General features: G+C 34.5%; 1 protein-coding gene across 10 annotated transcripts in view; it reads left to right on the top strand.

The window, feature by feature from the left end:
* ANGPT1 (angiopoietin 1) overlaps window positions 1-21,656 on the top strand; it is a 356,334-nt gene extending 334,678 nt beyond the window's left edge. For 3 of the 10 annotated variants that reach the window (XM_077846955.1, XM_077846956.1, XM_077846957.1), the window contains 2 exons: window positions 8,173-8,303; window positions 19,355-21,656. In XM_077846955.1, coding sequence (XP_077703081.1) covers window positions 8,173-8,303; window positions 19,355-19,515 — 292 coding nt within the window. In that variant the 3' untranslated portion in view covers window positions 19,516-21,656. Of the gene's footprint in view, window positions 1-8,172; window positions 8,304-10,388; window positions 10,999-19,354 lie in introns of those variants that run through there. The other 7 variants (XM_077846960.1, XM_077846958.1, XM_077846953.1 and 4 more) reach the window with 6 other exon arrangements.
* Window positions 21,657-21,931: the final 275 nt, after the last annotated feature.

Below are 21,931 nucleotides of genomic sequence, written 5' to 3'. Positions count from 1 at the left end.
TTTTTTTATGTATTCCTAGAAAAGAGGAGGAATACTGGAAGACTTTGTTTTATTTAGAACTAAAACTAGGGAATTACTACAGTGTGTATTTCTAAACTTTGGGAAGTATTGTTTCATTGCCACAGATTTCATGAAAATTATTTTTACATTAACAGAATAGAGTGTATTCTCTCAGCATTTTGCAAAGGCACAGAAATAACAGTATGTGAATTCTTGGTTTTCTTTAGAGGAAGCATTTCTCATGAGTTTTGAACACAGGCGATCTTCATGTCATAGAGAAACATTGAAAACTATACTTTACTTGAGTTTGAAACTGGGATAGCTGGTAGCAATGCTTCCAGCATCAAGAGCTTGAGAAGACCTCGGTGGTTGACAAACTCAATTTTACAAAGTTCTTTATTATATTAATATTTGTAAATCAGGGGAGAGACATTAAAATGTAGACTGGAAACAAACAGATGGAAAATTCCTGTGAAATTTGTGCATGTATAATAAAAATCAATATATAAAACAGTCAGAATCAGAGAATAAATAAAACTGGATTTTCTGAGCTGAGGTTTTCCATAACTGGATTTTATCTTAATCACAGCAAAGATTCCCATGACCATCACTATCTCAAGCATTTTTCACACTTGCACATCTTCCACTAAATGTGTTAAAAAATGAATATCATGTCTACCTCAGGTCATCTAAGGCTTAAGAAGCAAATAAGATAATGCACCCTTCTCAGCATAGCTATTAGTTTAATATAAAGAAATTTCCTGATTGCTCAATGAGCAAAGGACAAAGGACAGCAATTCAGGAAGATTGGACGTGATGAAGCAAGCTTTGGGGGAGGAAGGATGAGAGTTACAGGATGAGTTGCCTTGGGTGCTGTTTTCAGAGAATTTTCCCAGTATCAATTATGGGTAAAGAAAGGGAAAGGAGATCACATGCTGGATTCAGCCAATAAAGCACCCTATTATATGGCAAGAGAAACTTAGGATTTTCAAAAGATCAGAATTTTAATTTCTAAGGAATAAGCATTTGAACTAAAGGATCATTATTCAGGCATCTGGTTTCAAAAAGTGTAGACCTTTCTGATTTCAAACAAGAAAGTAAATGTCCCTGGGGCTTGAAATGTGAAACATAATTATAGAGTTAAAATGGTAGTACATATAAGCCATCTCTGGAGATGAGTAAAACTTAAATTCTAAATTTTAACTCTTCATTCACATTGATTCAATAAATTTTATTGGATATCTGTTGTGTATATAATATATGGAGTTTACAATGATGGCTGAGATACTCATTAGGAGTTTACAATATGGTAAGAAAGAAAAAACACATATATAAATAATAATGCTACAGTAGGCAAAATGAGATGTGCCACAAAGAAGTAATTTATCTGTGCAATGACAAGTAAGAAGAAAGAGAGGAGGCTTCCTATATAAAAATTTGGGCTTGTCTTGAAGGATGGTTCATTTTGGACTTGTGAAGATAGGGAGAAAGAAAGGTACTAAATCAGTAAAGCTCTGTTCCTTTAAAACAATGAGATACACTCAGACAATCCTGAACTACAGAGAATAAAATGTTTGTGTCAAAGATGTTATTCCAATTTTTAAAAAATAGAAAATATTATTTAGCTAGAGATAATTTTACTATATTAGCAAAGTCTAATTATCTAGCTAGAGATAATTTTTTTATATTAGCAAAGTCTAATTAGGACTCAAGTCTCTCCTTGTGCTAAGATAAATTTATATTCTTTCCTTTATCTGTAGGCTTCCAGTCTTAGTAGTTCCTCTAGAACTCTACATGCTTAACGAACAGGGCATTTTAGACATAAAGAATTTCAGCTTCAAATATTAATGCAATAAAAGGAATAAAATCTATCTTAAATGCTTAGTATCCAAATAAGTTCATTGTCTGTCTTTTCATTTAACATTCCCAGCACACTCAAATGATGGACAGAAACGCTTTCCTTTCTTATCTGGGTTTTATGTTAGATTAATCTCAAAACTTAATTGTGTTATGGACTTCACAACCCCTTTACTGAAAATATCTTCTTCATCCCTCTCCAAAAGCCCATGTCCTCCACAGCCTCCAAAGCTAATCTCTTCCACTAAATATTCTTAGCAGTTTAGCATCTCCTGAATTTTTCTCTTAACCTCTTTCCAACAGTACTAATATTTGTATACTCTCCAATGATGTCTTTATAGCACCAAACAAATGCTTAATCTTGCTAGAAGTCTAAAACATTCTTTGCTGTATATGTGGTTTGACAGAAAATTATCTTTACTCTTAGCAGAAGATTCCACCTGTGTCATTTAAACTCAGTTCTAAAAGACATGTTCTGGTAGCCCCCTTTGCTAATGGTGCCCAGCTCTTTTGGTAAGGAAGGGAGGGTGTTAAAAGCAGAGTCAACCCTGGAGTAGCAGCAACCAAGAGACAACAGTGTTGGGAAACCCTGTCCGATTGAGTCATTGCTACCAGCCTTTGAAAGAAAACCATGGGGGTCATTTTGTATTTTCTTCAAGTGATTGTGAGAAAGACAAACTAGTTCCATATGGTGGCAGGGAAAGAGCTCAGAGCCAGAATGGAAATCTGCTGCATAAGATCTCCTCAAGCTTGTCAGTTTGAAAGACCTTAGAGTTCAGATATCTGAGAGTCTTTCTACTGTTTAAAAGAGCCAAGGCCAAACTTCAATTTGTCATCCATAAAATTCGCACTGCTTTGAGTAATGAAAGAGACTCTTGGTTCCCTGAATACAGTAAAGATATAAAAATGGTGAGAAATATGGCAGTCTCCTAAGTAGACAAAATTTGTGAGAAACCAGACTCATGACCCTGGACTGCCCATTTTAAAGAAGTTACAGAATCACTTGTGTGATTCATAGGTATATTTTGAAGCCTGTTCTTTCATAATAGAACTCACTATTGTCCTATATTTATTAAGAAATATGATTTAGCCTTTCCGGTTATATAAATTTCTGTAACTGAAAGGAAAGGGATAACTATATTTTCATTGAGGATTACTAGAGAATCATCTTAGATGACTAGAGAATCAGGACCAATTTCAATATGCACTTATCTGTTTCATTTTTCTTTAAAATGCTAATTGAAAAAGTCCTAATGCTGACATTCTTACAGCCACTGACCAAATTGTGCTAAGAAATGTGGGGTTTTTCCTCATTAATAATAAAAAGATGGGTTTAAAAGAATGAATACCATGATTTTACTTTGTGGCTGCCTTTTTTTTTAATCACATCTAATCATATTCTTTGGAGTTTTTGTGTTATTTTGGTGGTGGGGGGGTTCTTTTACTTTTTCTTTTTTCTTTCTTTCTTTCTTTCTTTTCTTTTCTTTCTTTCTTTTTATCTTCATATTTCTGTCCTTAAGCCAAATACTTTACTCTGGAATAATGTTTGGTTTTTATCTTGTAACACATCATCCATCCTTCTTGCAAGCCACATCTACACTGCCTGAACACAAGAAATAGATGTCCAGGATTCCCATGGTATTATTTTGGGGGAGTATTCTCTCTAATGACTCACACTTCAGGTTTCCTTTCACCATGTTCAGATACATGGCTGACTTTGGCCCTTCTTATATCAACTTTTCTTTTGTAAAGTAAAGTTTCATTAGCAGAATATAGAAAGCCATAAATAGCTAATTATACATAAAGACATTAGAAATTAGGCAGAACCACTGTTTAAAAGAACCACCTAAAGATTACACTTGAGCCTCAATTCAAATAAGTTTTCTTATCTAATTAGAAAAAATACTTGGCATTAGTGAATGTCCAGCTCTTTGTTTGCCTTTATCAAATAACCAGCTAAAATTGTTGGCTTCGGGTCAATGACTCCTACTCTGTACTAGCTAAATACTAAGAAGGAATGAGCCCCTGAACTATTCAGATGACCTATCGTTAACTACACAGTTGCTCCCAGAATCCTTATGGGATTCCACAGAAGCATAGTTGTCCTCATTTGTAACTTTCTTAAAATTGTGGTGAGAAAAAATTAATTTTTTTGTGAAACACCATCTCTATTTCAAAGGGCAAGAAAACGACTGTCCATTGGTACCTCTACTTTAGAAGAGCATAAGTAGCTCCCCTGTGACATACTAAGGATATAGACTCAGGGGAGATGAATACTACTATATATAAATTCCAAGTTCTACTCAGTTTTGTACAGTGAAAACCCTCTAAATATTGGTCCTTTCTACTTTCATTTCTTTTTCATTGAGATATAATTAACATATAGCATTATATTAATTTTCAAGCATGCAACACAATGGTTTAATATGTATATATTGTACATTGGGCCTTCCAGGAATGGGGACAGCACATGTAGATATACAGAGAAATGAGAGTGTGTTGCTTTGAGGGAACAAGTAATTGATTAGGCTGGAGTTTTATGTACATGGACAGGAAATAAGCAATGAGAGGTGTGGGGGTTTGGGCAGTGTGGGAAGAAGTAGAGGAGGGTAAGATGTTTAAAGTCCTTGTAAACCACAATAAGGAATTTACAGTCTTTCAGCTGTTGGGAAAACAAATGAGGGATTTTAACCAGAACAGAGGAATAATAGGATGCAGGTTTTTGGTGGGGACAGGTGACTTGGGGACCCTATTCTTCCACCATCTTGCCCCACCTCCCAGGCCACAATGACATTTTTAAAATCAAAAACTGTGAAGTCCCCACATTACATACATTAGGTTCTTCAGTCTATATTATCCCACCTGTAATAAGGGACAGAGTAACTTTTTCAGATTTGAAACCTCCTCCGTTTTGCGAGATAGACGGGGAGAGTTCTGATCCAGGCAAGGGCTTGAAATGGGACAAGTCTATGACTCCTCCCCAAATCTCTTAGCCAATCAGATGCAGGTTTTTGAATGAGCCACATGGAGCATGGATTTTATGGCAAAGGGGAAGGAGCAAGATTCAAGGTGATGAGACCAGTTGTAAGGCTTCTGTAGCAATCTAGAGAAAAGCTGCCAGAACTAGAAGATTCCCTTCTAATGTTGATTAAAAGGATCTGGAAAAATGTCTTTTCTTTACTTTTACAGACTCTAACGTATAGCAATAATGAAGGTCATAGAGGTAAAGATTAGGAAAAGACATTGTTGATGTTTATTTTATACTTCATTCTATATATTTGCATATATATTTGAAGATATATGAAAGCACTCTTAAACTTGTAACAATTGATGGTATTGTCATACAGTAGCTTCCAAATTATGTTGGAGAAGAATACGAAATGGCATGAAAAAATCATAAAATTATGTATAGAAAGCATGAAATAAAGAAATATGTAGAGTATAATTTTATTTTCATTGTATTTATACGTGAAGACAAACTGTTTTGAAAGATGCAAAACTAATATAAGTGAATACTTCTAAACAGATAAGACAGGCCTGTGGGCAACTTTATGTGCATTGTTCAAAATTTTTACAAGAATTTGATGAGATAGTAAATATATATTTAAAATAGGCAACATTTTCAATTTAGAGGAGAAAAAAAAGACAAGACTAAATGCGTATAAACCATGATGTCAGGAATAGTTATATTCAGAGGTGAGATTTAGGTTGCTTTTTATTTTCTTCGTTTTGCTTTTCTCAACTTCCTAAACTTATAATTGGGCATTCCAATTGCCATGGTAATACAAAGAAACCATTTTAAACTATGAGGCTTAAACTATAATTCTGTGAAAGGATAAAAGTATAAACTACATCCAGCACATAGCAGTTACTCACTTAATATCAACTGAACATTTGTTCTTAATTACCTACAAATAACAGTGCAGAAAATCATTGTGTTCTGGAATCTCTATCCCCATGAGTGAGCTTAAAGTGACTATAGGGATAATGGTATTGACTTACCTTTTGAAGAAAAAGAAAGAAAATCATCACAATCATAGAGAAGTCAAGAATCAGAGCATGGCTCATCCGAGAACACCTGTAGGCTAATCTCACCCAGTCCCAGTGGAGCAAGAAATTTCATCCTTACAGAGTCATAACTACTCAATTTTGGAATCATTCATCTTCTTCTCCCAATGGATTCTGTGTTCACCAAACAAGCAACTTTCCAATTATAATTTGGCTTTCTGTGTGAAATTCTCTCTAAGAAGACCATGAGTCTGAACCCACAGTGTTCTTATTTTGACTGTGAAGGGAGAACTGACAAAAGTCTCCCTTAGCTTTGTGAGTATTTGTCTATCTCTGAAAGGCTGAAAAGTGATCAAATCTAGAAGGTTGTGAATTCACCCAAGTAATTTGTCCTAGACTCCCATTGGGAACCTCCTCCTTTACTTTCCTCTGATGAAACACATCTACATGTGGGCTGCCTGCAACACTTAAAGAATTCTCCAATTCTCTATCACCAGTGACTTTTAGCCTGCTCTCAGAGTATTAAAATACAAGTTTGTGTATGATAATTTAGCTTTAGAAGCTTCCTTCAACCTACTATTAACTACAGGTTCTATTAATCATTGAAAACAATAAAACCTGAGTAGGGCTTAATTGTATATTTTACTCTGACTCAAAAATCTCTGCAGAGTATCTGTAAAATGTTTTGGTGCAAGCATACAATAGTACTGTTATTTGCTAAAACTAATATCGACCTCACAAAACACTGGGAGGATCTATGCATATGCTTAGGTGCAAACACAAGTCAAATCTATATGTGAAAAAATAAAAACCCAAATATTAATTGATCTGTATTATTTCTGTTTAATAATAATGTAAAATTTGTTCAGAACTGGTGCAGGACCTAGTAGTGTCTCCCTCATACAGACTATATTGTGGGTGGGTAAGATACATAAATGAGACTCTGGTACAGAAGTGGTATGTGGATGTGAAAGAAATATTCCTAGAGGATTTTGATGAATGAGACTTCTAAGAGGAACCCTGTTAGGTAGAATTAGAAAGAAGGGTAGAATTTCAACCAGAGAAGACCTTGAATATCAGTGACACTCTGACAACCTTAGTTTAGCTATTCTGAGCCCTGAGGAACCACTGTGGGACTCAAGCAAGTTTGCACTTGTTCAAAGTACCCAGATACGAAAACAACATATAGAATCAATAGGAAATGACCAAACATCAGAGAACTACATTAGGCACCAGTTGTGATTTATCCACTAGTTTTTGAATTCCTGACCAGAATTCTTCAATCAGCAGAAAGTAACATGAGATAAAAACTGAATATAAATTCCTAGACCTAGTGAAAAGGCCTTTTCCATAAATAACCAGATGATTTTCTGTATGTGCAACTGTTAGCCTATAATCTAGTTTAATGTAAATTTTATATAAGAAATGTTTTTAGAGAGTAAGATAGGTTAGGTTCTTTGAAGAACAGCATATTTGAGGTTAAACAGTTGGCATTTAAACTTAATATTAGGGATACTACTAGAAGTTAAGCCTCTTACGGGCATAGCCTTTTGTCTGATAAATCTTAAATACTTAGAACAATTTCTGTTATATAGTATGTGTTCAACAAACATTTGTTCAGAGAATGCATAATGATTAAGAACTTGGATTTTTAAAGTCAAACTGCCAAATTTTAACTTATTTATCTTCTCTAAATCTTGACATGCAAAATTGGTGTGTTGATGCCTAGACCACAAATCTAACATAAAATTAAATTAAATAATAACTGGAAAGCATTTAGCAGAGTGGCACAGGAGAGCAAGTCCTCAATCAATGAGAATTATTACTAGCATTGCTATGAAGAATAATGTTCATCACATCATCACTATTCTATATTAACATAATTATATGTTGTAATGACATTCTACAAGACATTTTTTTTCTTTGGAGATTAATACTTGTGGTAGTAAACCCATTTCCCTTTTGTGAATCCTGCCCTATCAGAGAACCATATAAATTTGAATATGCATTATGAAATAAACACCAAGCACACAAGCCATAGAGAATTTTACTATCTGTGAGTTCTTTCTTTCTTTCTTTCTTTCTTTCTTTCTTTCTTTCTTTCTTTCTTTCTTTCTTTCTTTCCTTCCTTCCTTCCTTCCTTCCTTCCTTCCTTCCTTCCTTCCTTCCATCTCATAGTAGTTAGTTAGAAGGGCTGAGTACAAAGAAGGGAGAAAATGATGAAAAAGGCAAACATTCAACAAACTGGTCTTCTGGGTTCTGTTATTCTGTTGAATGGCTTATCTTTTCCCTTTTCTTAAACTTCAGGTTGTATTTAAAGGGTCACACTGGGACAGCAGGAAAACAGAGCAGCCTGATCTTACATGGTGCTGATTTCAGCACTAAAGATGCAGATAATGACAACTGTATGTGCAAATGTGCCCTCATGCTAACAGGAGGTAAGTCCTATGGGGCCGTTCTCTCAGTTATGTTTCATTGGTTTGAAGCTTGAAGTTTCTTATCTATGAGAAAGGACTGTGATCTTCTGGTCAGGAAACTTAAGAGCAAGTCCTTAGAGATTATTTTGTTCTGCCAACTAATTTACCATGTGTTCTTGTGCAAGATGTTGCTAGCATATTTATAAGTTTGCCTCCTCCCCCAATGTCTATAAAAGGAGCATAGTAAGCTTGGTTCTGAATACATTCTTTAGCTTCTTATAGTGCCAGTTATTCTGCCTTCTAAATAATCATAATGATACCCATCCTGGAATGAACAACAATTTGGGAATTCAGCACACAAGGAGAGAAAAAAAATCCTCCTTACAAAGTGTTTTGAAACTCTATAGTAGATAGAGTTCATTGGCCATTCTATTGAAATGGAATAAGAAGAATAAAGAGGTACCGTTATATCTAAAGTCATAAAATTCAGACCAGCTACACAAAGGCTTTGCATTATAGAATATTGACTTCTGCAAGAGGTTTGAGCTGGTATAAGAAATACCATTAAATTAAACATTAAAACTGTATCACTGAGTAAGAAGGGTAATCCTTTTTGAACTTTTTAGTAACTTTCCAGCCTTCTGATTGCATCAAAGAGAAATTCTCAGTTTGATGTTAGCATATCTATAACATTTGTTTTCAGCACTTCCTCAATAATCACTCAATAACCTTCATAGCAAAGAAGGAACCTTGGGCTTCAGGCTCAGGGCCTTGGTTAGACAATGGAACCCACCTAGAATTAAATAAAGTGATTTTGTTTCAATTTTATTGGGTTTTATATATAGCAAGTGGTCCTGGTTTTTTTCTTTAAAGGAATTATATAATCTTCTCATTTTTAACGTAGTCACAATAGTTCATGTAGAACATACTATTGATTTAAAGAAAAATATTAATTAAATATTAATAAAAATTATAAATGGATAATAGGAAATATCTATGACATTGATGTATGACTAATTGGGGTTTGAGAAACACTAAGCTAAAACCCAATGTCAAGTGATGTAGCTCAAGTATGTTCTAAGCCCTGGCAAGGAAGGAGTTGGCACCAAACAAAATTATAAAGGAAACTTTCTTTCCAGTGCTTCTGCTCTCCCTGTTTTAGTGTTCCTTCACTCTCTTCATGGAATAGCAGTCACTCCAACCATTAGCTGTTGTGATTGTCCTTCTGTATTAATCTACAACAGAACATGTTTTCATGGCAGTAAGATAAAAACTCTTGAAACTGATTATTTTCCTTCCCAAAACATGATATTACTATCATTATTATTATGTATTATTATATGTTATTGCATAGGTTATACTATCTTACTTAAGCTCAAAACCAGCTCTGTGAGATAAGAAGGGAAAGGAACTCTAATCTCTATCTTGTACATAAGGAAAATAAGAGCAAATTAATGCTCACCATTTTGTATTTAACATCTGGTGCAGTAGATGCAGCACATAGGAACTCCATTAAAAATATGGTACCTGAATGAATCAATGAATGAGCATCTTGTAACCTTTGAAATCACTTTCAAATTTTGAAGCCAATGAAATGTATCATTAGGTTGATATTTTCTCATCAGTTAACAGAGCATGAAGGAATATGGAGAGGTGATTTTGAAGAAATCTTTCCACTTTTATCCCTAGCCCCATGTCCTCCATTAACACTCCCAAATCACATCCCATTGACCACTACACTTACGTCAGCATCTTTTCAGCATGAAACCAGCACTGGTATTATCAAAGCCAATCTGTTATGATTCTTCTTCTATCATATCCTTCTCCTTGTACTTTAAAATGCTATGACATTCAACCTCATCAAATAGGTGAAAGTCCTTCTCCTTCTAATGTAGTTGTTATAAATTTAGAATGTTTTCAAAAAATGGTAATCATAGGTTAGGTTTTAAACCTTTTTCCTGAAAGAAAATTTTTCTTCTCATTGCCTCCTTGATCCCACAAATGGAATTGTCAGCAAGTTTATACAGAGAACAAAGGACTTTGTCTAGTTTCCTGCACATTCTAATATTAAAATATGCTTCAATTTCTCCACATCTATTTTTACAGATAATTTTTCTTACCAAATAAGTGCAACACATGAAAGACCAACAGTAAAATCTTTCAAACCTTGCCTTAGGAGAGCATTCCAATGTGTTCCTATTTCTGTCATAATAATGAAAATATCGAGCAAAGCGAAGAGGAGAATGCACCCCTTGGTTGTTGATGAGAAAACTTCATTGCTCAGATTTATGATTTTATTTCTGCTTCAAATGATTGAACTTTGTCATGTTCTTTCATCCATAATCATTCTTGGACTTGCTTCTTACTCACCAATAAACACATATGTTGGGGAGAGAAAATTTCCACTTATTGCTTGGGCTGGAATCGTCTAAGTAAATGTGTTTTTGTAATAAACGCCATTACCCTATCAAATATCCCTTTGAAAGAATCCAGGCCTTGCAAATCTGTTCACTCTGCAAAGCGAAAATGTGGAATTTAGATAGCTAAGAACTGGAGAACATAAGGATGAATGTCGATGACAGTCCAGGTAACTTGAGTATTGCCTGGAACTTATATTCATTCTACTTAGCTACTCCCCACCACCAATACTTATTCTGTCATTTTTTCCCTTAGAATCATTTTCTTCACCTAATGATTTTTCCTTTCTTTCTTTAAAATTTGTATTTGAACTTTCTGCCTATTTAAAATAGTTTCTTTTAAGAAGTAAGATTTTTTTTAAGATGTAAGATTTTATATTCTTTGAAACTAATAATTCATCGTTTTCTGTTATCATCAATTAAAGCTTTGCTTTATCTTGTATATTTATATATATTTTTTCCTTTGTTTCTTCTGAAAGAAATTAGAGGTAAAGTAAGATTGATTGCCTGCTAACTGTCCTAAATAGTTTTGCGCAAATACGTGGAGGGATTTTGGTTGGAGAATGTGGTATCGTTGCCACTCTTATCTGTCAAAAACTGAACAACAGGAGATGAGCTTAATTGAAAGCAGAAGGTATTTCAGCCAGCCATAAGGTAGAACATTTTGATCTTTCTTTCTTCTTTCCTAATATCCTAACTTCTTAACTTCCTTCTATCAATGGAACATATTTTTAATAAATAACCATTAAAGATCAACTATTCTTAGAGAAATGAGCGAGAGAAAATAGAACTTGCATCTATTTGAGGGAGACCATCAACAAAAGAGTAAACAACAAATGATTTCATGTCACAACCAGTTTTAGAGACAAAGTATAACATGTGATGGAGTTATTGGAGGAGGGGGAAGTAACTTGAGATGGAGTCTCCGGGGATCAAATGCTGCCAGGGAGGATTGTGCATTTCTAGTTGTGGACATCTTCAAGAAGAGAATATAAGGCAATTTATCTAAAAGAACTTATTTATGCATGTTCCTGCAGTTGTGGGTCTAGATAAGAATATCCCACCTTTTCTTCTGGTTTAGTGATTCTGTTATTCTGTGTACTCATTGTGGCTAAAGTAGGGGAAAACGTGCAATATTACTTTTCAATGCATGGGTTGTAATTCATAGTACATTGTAGAGTGTAGAGAAGGGATAGCAGGCTGAGAAAGCACGTTTGTATAAATAGAAATAGATATCACAATATTTTATACTTCCTTTCCCAGAAGTATATGTACTTGTTCCTACCTTACCAGAAAGCCAGCGATTTCTCCATCCAATTTAAATATTGAATAATTTTCATGTTTTGTTACATATTTCTTCTGGGACCAAAGCATATACTTCAAGGTCAAAATTGCCACATACATCTTCTAGACAACTGCTCCTTTAATTAATCGTTAAATAGAGGTGATTTGTCAGCACAGATTTATAAGCCAGAAATGTCTTTGCTCTGTGATGCCATTGACCTTAGGAAAATTTGTAAGTTTTCTCCTTAAGTTTCTCCCAATATGAAGGATATTATGAAAAATCTGTATGCTTCAGTAGTGGGAGGAAGAAAGTTAAGAGATGACTGTAGAAAATATTTTAATCTTGTAGGACAGTTCCTAGTGTGCCCTCCTGAGCCCAAAGAAAGGAATCAATTTCGTTTAAACATGAAAGTTTATCTACTATTTAACATTAAGAAAATGAAAATGTAATCTCATTCAACGCATGCTTTTGTTTATACGGATTTTTTGTATATAAAAACAAATATGCAAAAAACCTCTGACTCCGGAATTCAGACAGTGAACAACTTTTAGATTCAAAGTGAATGTTTCATTCAAAGAAAGCATAGTCTTTGGTATTAAATTAGCATTCTTCTTCTTTTTTTAAATTAGCATTCTTCAAATAAGTATTTTTAAAAATCTGTTAGAAACTACAATTATTAATGGTTGCTAACAAAACAAAACAAAACAAAACAAAACAAAACGTGGTATTATTTTACATTCCTTCCCTTACCTTACATTTCTTTCAACACAATTTCCACATTTACTGTATAATAGAAAAGCTATGTAAAACTGTGACCTAACCTTCTGCAGAAAGAATCTGTTGTGGTAGAAACTCCGATCTCTTTTCCCACGCATAAACTATGTCAGCCGACAGACAAGACTTTGCTAAAGCTAACAAAGGCTATTTCTCAGTTCAGCCCTAAAAGACAGGATAAAGCCATACACATAAATTTCTTAGTACACCCTACAACTTACCAGATGCTACAGCAGAGAGTTGATAAATGCTTGCAGAAGAGGGTTGATATGGTTTGCTATATAATCTTGAAGAAGACAGAAAATAAAAGAATTTAATGGCTTCTCCAACTGGTGGATGATGCTGAGTGACAAGATCTTTGAGAAAATATGATCATCTTAGAGTTTTTAATAATCCAGGAAGAATACACTAAGCTTTGTCAGATAATTCGAATTCCCTAGGTGTTAAGGCAAACATGTTGAGAGAAAAGATCCATATGGATAATTTAAGGTTGACCACAAAAATATACATTGCACTACCTTATATCAGGGCATAATTACTTACTTAGTACCTAATCCATAAGCCTATTCCTCTAAAATGTATGTTGCCAAGCACAGTGCCTGGCACATAGTATGTGCTTAATAAATTACTGGTTGCATGAATGAATATTTTATCACAGACCCTGAAAGGGCATTGCAAAATCACAAATGATAATTTTGTGAAAAGACAAAATAAATCAATGTATTAATGTGTTTGTGAACTTGGATTGAAAATACAGAAGTATACATATTTATATGTATTTGCAGGCACACACATGAAATTCATGAATATGAAGAGTGGGACTAAGAATAACTAAACCCCAAAAGACTAAATTCCAGAATTGGAAAATATTGAGCATTAGGTTCCTGACTTCCAAATAAATATGAATGTGCTAAGTACAAAGTTTAAGATTATATTCCTATTTTCTGGAGAATGTTTTTGCTTATGGGAAAAAAGAGCAGAGTATCAGAAAATGTCTTTCAAAAGGTAAATTTGAAAAAATAAATAAATAAACCAGACTGAGGCCTAAAGCGCAAGGCTGCCACCAAAAGTTAATAGTTGACAATGCCTGAGAAATAATCAAACACTTAATTGTGTGTTTTTACTATAATATAGTGAAAATTTATTGCAGTCATACTAACAGGCATTTTTGCATTATCCAAAATTATTTCTATTTAATAACTTACATGACACTTCTAAAGACCCTTTGAACTTCGCGCCACAATAATGCTTTGGCAAGAACTGAGATACAGAGAAGTTAATTTGCTGAAGGTCATAGAATCAGTGTCAGGTAAGATTTGAACACAACCTCTAGATAAACCATCGCTTTATCCACTCCCTCTACTGCCTCTGTTAAAATGAATGGCATTCAGAGACAACAGTTAGCTCTGTTTAACTGTTTGCAGCACACGTTCACAAGGATTTCCTCACTTAAACATTAAAAGTGAAATGAAGTGCAAGGGAGGGAAGAGACAGTAAGAGCATGCAGTAAAAGTTTTCAGTGAATTCAAGATTACTGGCTAGAATCAACAACGTTTTTCATCTTTGGAACAAAGAGAAGAAAAAGGAAAAAAAGCCAAGTCCTTGGCCTGAAGGGGATATAGTATGAGATGACAGAGGGAATGCAGACCTCTGAGAAAGGTCCTTTGCCTCCCACATGCACCCAAGACCCTTGCAGCTGCTCCTTAAGACTAGCAATGGATTTGGCCAACTTTGTACACATGAACTCAGTAGGTAATTTTTCGTAATGATCCCACTGATAACAGTGGCACCAGTCAGTTTTGTTCAGCCTCATTCTTAGCAAGAAAAGAGGCAAATCTGATTTTCTGTGCAAGTTCTTTTGCACATTGCTGATTAGGATGCATGCATTACAAAATGAAAGAAATCTATAAAAACTGGTCTATCTTTTCATTTTGCTGTGGTTTTTACCATAGAAAGGAAGTGTTGAAGGACATTTTGTTTAGGATCAGAAGAATTTGAGAGTTAGGTTTCCTGATTTTCAAATAAATGTGAACTTCCTGAGTGCAAAGTTTAGAATCAAATTCCTACTTTCTGGGCAAAGTTTTAGTTATTGGTGATAAAGTGTGAGCTTTCTGCTTCAGAGATAAAAGACTGGAATGACTTTTAAAGGCCGGCATAGCCCGGGATAGTTAGTACAAAACTAAATTTTAATGAGTTAAGTGTAAATGAATTAGAAACACGCATCTCAGATTTCTTATTAAAATATACATGAGGTTACAGGTTATGAAGAAAAATGCTTGGCAACGTACATCTCCACAGTTGCCAATCTGAAAACATTTGAGACGTTTTATCAGTTGTCCCAACGGCAGATGGAAGCTGCTGGTTTCCTCATCCTTTGCTTGCATCGCTGAGTTCTTTTATGCCTAAAGTGCCATTCCTAGACTAACTTCTTTAGCTTGTGGCTCATTTGTTATTCCTTGGAACATACAGAACAAAGTAAAGAGTTAATATTTCCCCAAGATTGTAGAGGACATATAATATCCTCAGCTATTTGGTATCTTATCAGAGAGGAACTGCAGCCCCAGACATACTCCCTGTGTGTTCATGGCGAACACCTTGACTGCATGCTAGACTTGTATATATGCTGATTACCACAAGCACATAGGATTATCTACAAATGCCAAGGCATACATATGAATAACCAGGACTACTTTCACTGGCTTTCTATAAATATGCTTTAAAACCTTGCCTTTCCAGGATTTCTGTTTAAGAGAAACGGCCATGCTTATTTTTTTCAAAGAAATTTAGAAAGTGGAAATTCCTTTGTTGTTTAACTGCATGTATCAGAGGAAACAGAATTCTTGCTTGCACACAAATAACTATTTTTGCTACCTTGATGTTCAGAGTATTTTACAAAGGACACTATGACCAAAATTGTCAAGAGAAATAATTGCCCTTTCATTTTGTGTTGTGCCATCTTAGTTCATCATCTTTATTATGGTCGCTTGTTCCATGAGAGGCAATAGTGTGCCTGGCCCACTGGTCTTAAGATAGTCAAAGACATAAAGTCTTTGGTTTCCACATGATGTCAAGATAAATCATTGAAAACACTTGTTCAAATCATATTAGGTACTTAAATGCCATTATCTCTACAATGCAAACATCGTATGACTGTACTCATTTGGGTCCAAATTATTGTCATATTGCTCTAATAAACCCTAGCAAGCAAATGAGGAGATCTATATTAGCACTGATGATCTGGTCTTCAATATTAAATCATTATGGTGCCCCACAAGATTGAATCCTTTTTGTTCCTACCCTAAACCTTCTATCCCATCTCCTAGATAACTTACAATAAACACTTATTTATGGTTTTACTGGTCTCAATAGTCAATGTGTCATTTTATTTGATCCATACAACCATGTTGTGAAAATGGCTGATCAGACATTATAAACCACATCACAAGTGACTGTGTGACCTTGGAAAATCTCCTTACTCTTGAACATCAGTGTCTTTATTACAATACCTGCCACATCAACTAAGGTTGTTTGGTGGGGGAAGACATGAGAGAATGCTTATAAAAATAGTAGCATAGTTCCTGCTGCATATTAAATATTTTATACATATCAAATATTATTATAACTATTACTGCTTGGTATCTTTGTCATTAATTGGTGCAGTCAGCACATGTGATTTTTTGTAATTTCTTGTCTAGTGTACTACAGGCTCTCCATCTATTACCCACAAGAAAATTTCTAAAAATAAAACAGAAACCTCTGTGTTCTCCCTCTGTTTATTTTGCTGCCCTATGTTCTCCAACCCCTTACCTAGTGGCAGTCCAGCCAAGCCAGGCTGCTGGCAGCTACTTTCTCCTACTCTCTCAGAGTACACACTGTGTTCAGAATTTCCTTCTGTTCAATGAGCTCACATCGATCTTCAGGACATAGCTCAGGTGGTAAAAAAGTAAACCTTGTGGACCCATGGACAGCATCTTCTGCTTCTGTTTCCATAGATTTTGTTCATCTCCATTTAACAACCATCATCTCATTTTTAAACAATTTATTGTCTCTCTCCTACACAAAAAAAACTGTGTACTCCTGGAAACCAGGAATTCTATTATATTTAACACCAACCTCTACATCTGTCTGTTGGTTAATATTTGTTGAATTGATTCTTGATTTTTCTTTGCTTCATTATGCTGCCAACATATGCTCACGATAGTTTGGCAGACCATAGTTACAGAATGAGGGCTCTAAGTAATATTTGATTAAACATTCAACCTTATAGATCTGGTTCTTCTGGTTAAATATTGGTTCCTATTCCTAGAGAATGTTTTGCTTGTTCATCTGATGATGGACAAGTAGACACAATAAACTCTAAAGTTTTCTGTGAACATTGTTCCGCTTTGCACCAAGACTGCCTATTTCTTTACCTTCATTTCCTGAGAGCTCACCCCTTGTTCACAAAAGACTATGTGATTTGATCTTCAGACTTTCTCAACTTGAGGCTCCTATTTCTCTTGTTAACTCTGACCCAGTGGTATGGTCTTCTCTCTCAGTGTCTCCAAAATGCCTTTCCCCTAACCACAAACATTACCCTACTTTACTCATTAGGAAAAACACACAAGATCAATTTATTGGATTCTCTTACGTGCTCCTACTGCTTCTTGTCTCTTTCCTAAACTCATAAAAAATTTCCCAATGAATGTATTCTTCAGCCTGTGCCCTTTATTGCCAAGCTGCTGTTGGCAGCAGACCTCTGCCTTCCCACAGTTGTCCAAAACTCTTGTGACTTTCTCTAAACCAAACAAAAACACACACTTTTACCCTGAATACCTAATGTAACTTGGAGGATCATTCTATGATTTGTAGTAGTTCTTAATAATAGAGTAGCTGCATTTCCTTTGGAGACCATAGTGGATATTTGGAAGACTATGAAAGGCTCATTAACATGATGGAAGAGTACCTCAAGAAGGTCAGAGAAAAGTAGGAGAAAGTTAAAATACTGGAGTGATCAAGTTGGATTTTCATTTTGTCCTTTGAGAGTCTTTAGGGTAAATGAATTCCTTAATATCAGAATACTTTTTGTAACATAAGTAACATTTTTTACTGGTCATGCTTATCAAAAAAAATGTAAAGGAATTAATCTTAAGAAAAAAGTGTGGAGTTTTATGTTCATCCTTCCTTGCCAAACAAGAACCTTCTTGTCCCTCATGTTTTGAATGCATTAACATCTGTGTTGTTTGCATACAGTTGGTAAAATGGCATTGGATAGTCTTTCCAAATTCATCAAGGCATACCTTATTATTCTCCAGTATGAGTTGGTAATTAATACAGCTTGCTGTGCCTCTAGTATGACTTTATAAACACGCTTTTACTGTATTCATCTTCCAAAATTGAAAAATGAGAACTAGCTTTTCCCTGTTTAACTTTTGCTAGTTTCTGCAAGATGATGCTCGTGTTACAGTTAAACATCAGTTGTACAGCTTTCTCTTTCTTTAGCTATTAGTCCCTTAGGTATAACTCTGTAATCAAAGGGAGTTCAACTATATCCAAACAAAAATATGCCAGAATGTCTCTGGCATAAATCTCTCCCTAAAGATTTCAGTAGTGTTACTTCAGGAGACAGAGAAAAAGTACTGTGTTTTATCTAAAAGCCTAAGAACTTAATTCGTTGAAAAAATAAAGTACTAATGCAAGTACAGAGAGAAATGCAAGCATAGGGTCTCCATGTGACTCATCAAGTTGCTTTTATTTTTACTAGGTTTGAAAGAACTTGAACAATCACAAGAAAAAAATATTGCTATATAGGAACTTATCTGGCTACTATTGATGAACACTTCCCAAATTATTATAAAATAGAGAGAGCACAGTGATTCGAATTCAATTTGTGTGTCATAATCATTGTCCAGTATCCAATTACTTTCAGAAGCAGCTGTGGACCAGTTCTCAGCAAAATTATGAAATAGATGGAAAACATTTCTTTCACTCTATTTAGATGTCAGTTGTCTAAGCTTCTGAACTTCTTCACCAATAATTGTTGTATTCCTAATAGCAGGCTGAAGGTGGAATGCACAGGGTATCTGCATTTTACTTATCCTGCATATAAATCTAGATCTGAATTAGATCTTATCATGAAGCCCAGAAGCTTTCTATCATTACAATGGGAAATGAGTCCCATTAGAGTGACACTGAAGCTTGAATGTCCATGAAAGCATTCCTCTCTCTGTTCCTACATTGCCTAAATTGGATGTCACTTAAAACATTTCCATGACCAATGGGACACTTGGGTGGCTCAGCAGTTGAGTCTGTCTTCAGCTCAAGGTGTGATCCTGAGACCAGGGATGGAGTCCTGTATGGGACTCCCCAGAGGGAGCCCGCTTCTCCCTCTGTCTATGTCTCTGCCTCTCTCTCTCTGTCTCTCATGAATAAATAAATAAAATCTTTAAAAAAAATTCCATGACCAAGAAGCTTTTTTATTGAATGCCTCCTATTTGCAAATGACCATAAAAAGTGTAAACTCCACCTTGGTTAGAGCCATTAATTTCCACGTGTTCAATTTACTTTTAATTATTTCTTCTCCTTCTTTTCTCTTTCATTATTAACTAATTTTTCAGGCTGGTGGTTTGATGCTTGTGGCCCATCCAATCTAAATGGAATGTTCTACACTGCTGGACAAAACCATGGAAAACTGAATGGGATTAAGTGGCACTACTTCAAAGGGCCCAGTTACTCCTTACGTTCCACAACTATGATGATTCGACCTTTGGACTTTTGAAGGCATAATTATCAAAAGCAATAATAAAAGCAACAAATAAATCTGAAGAAGCTACCAGATGAGAAACTGCTTGAAAACTTGTGAAGCAGATATTATCGCCCTTCCAGCCATAAGTGGCAGTTATGTGAAGTCACCAAGGTTCTTGACTGTGGATTTGGAGCCTTTTGAGTTCACAGAAGTCTCTAGATGGGGTTAACCATGTTCATATGGCTTGACTACAGAGAATGCCACTCACTGTCATGTTTTAAAAAGGGAAGAAAGTGTCCAATTCACTGTGCTTCAAACTACTACTGGATCTTATTTTAGAACTATGGTAGCCAGATGATAAATATGGTTTATTTCATGTAAAAATTGAAAAGAAGGAGAAGGAGGAAATGAACAACAAAAGAATCTACATGAAGAATATAAACAGACCTGCCATCATCCTTTGGAAAAGATGTATCACAGCAGTGAAGTGGTGTTATTTCTATGCAAACCTACTAAAAATCCATTTATACTGTTGCACAATTTTAATAAAAGTTTAGGAAGAATCAGTATTGCCCTCTAAATTGGTTAAGTGTCCATGGATTTCTGAAGCTTAACTCTTAAATCACACTTACTAATTAATTTCAGTTAACCCATCTTCATATGTAAATTCCATTTTGGTAAACCATAATGAACTGTAGTATGTGAAGAATAATAGTGTGAGGTAGCAACGTACTCCATTTACTCTTTAATTTTTGATATAGTTTTCAGGAAAAAATGGACATAATCAAGTATTATGGACATACGAGATAAAAAATGATCCCTCCATGCTATAGTTTTCAGTTGCTTTAAGAACTGACTGATTTATAAATATATTTATAGCGTGAGTAAAGTTTAAAGAATGTGAAATATACCATCAAGGTCTTAAAAACAATATACATGCATTTACTATTTTCTCTGATATTATACATTAAAACAGTATTTTAGAGCGTATTAAGTTGCTGTAAAACCAAGTAAACTGGAACAGTTCACTTTGCAATATCTTGCATGTGTACACTGACGTGTAACTTCATTATTTTTAAAATAACGATTTCAGCTCTTCTTCTTGTTATCTCATGCTAATTTCATTTTCGCTAATTAACTGAAACAATGCTTTCCAGATTCACCCTGTTCCAGTTTCTATGAGAGATACACTTTGAAGTCTATGAAAAATAAAAGAAGGATTATAAATATCATTGTACATAGCATGTTTATATACATGGTAAGCCTAATAGCTCTTTAATCTGGAATATGCAACCTTGTCCCTTCATTAATGCAAATAAACACAAGTTTTCAAAGAAATCTAGTACACTATTTCATGAACTACATTATATCTTCACATGTTTCTCTCTCAGGCTGTTTTCATAAGCAATTTCTGATTTCTAAAATTATTCAGTGGAGAAAATTGTCAAAACGCTGTATTAAACATAGGAAAAGACAAAAAAGGGAAAATTAACCATAGTCACATAAAAAGTTCTGACTGCTGGCTGCTGTAATTCTCTTAATGAAAATATTACTACAGGATAATCTATTTTAAGTGAATTTGAGGGCACAGGTTTTTGTGGCAATTTGAAGTTACTATGGTAGTTTATCAGAAAGTACTTTCTGCTTCTAAGTGTGCAAGGTTACAGTAGTGAAAGGGTTTTTATCAAAATGTGAGTGACTATAAGAAAAGCAAAATAGGTGTCCTTTCTTAGAAAAATAAGTTTTTTCAATGCAACAATATAGAGTTCCTCCATTTGAGAAAATAAAGCTATTCTATTTTTAAGAAAATATTTTTGAAATTTACCAGCAAGTCTTTATGCATTTGTATACAACCCCATTTTGCCTTACAAGTGATATTTGCTGATATTACAGAGTTTTTCTATTCTTGGTGACTCCTTCATAGCACTGTTTAACCTCTCCCTCTAAAAACCTTGATTGTTTTCCTTTAAGTGAATGGAAGTGAGTGTTTTGTTCCTTTGTGTCCCTACAGATATTTGTTACCAGTCTTTTGATAAAAAATACTATTTCCCAACTCATATTAGAAAAATAAAATGAAATCATGAAAAACAGCATGTTATTTACTATTTTGTTATCTGGGTTTGAAAAATGAAATATTGTTTCCAATTATTTATAATAAAGCAGTATAAAATGTTTTATGGCTTCATTATGTGCATTGTATACTGCCTACATGTGGGTGACTGTTTAATATGTATATCTCTACACTGAATTATTTCAGGATAAGATAATTAGGTATTAGGATTTTGTCTTTAAAGTTTTATCTCAATAAAATTCATGTGGTTTCTATGCCAATGTCTTCACATCAGTTACAGCTTTATTTGATTTAAATAAAATTGATAATAATGTATTTGCACGTCTCATTTTAAATAAATGTTTTACAAATATTAAAATTAGAGATCTATAGAAGTAT

The sequence above is a fragment of the Canis aureus genome, chromosome 14 (genome assembly GCF_053574225.1).
Source record: "Canis aureus isolate CA01 chromosome 14, VMU_Caureus_v.1.0, whole genome shotgun sequence".
In the NCBI taxonomy this organism is placed as follows: domain Eukaryota; kingdom Metazoa; phylum Chordata; class Mammalia; order Carnivora; family Canidae; genus Canis; species Canis aureus.
This window is presented reverse-complemented; position numbering and strand designations above follow the sequence as displayed.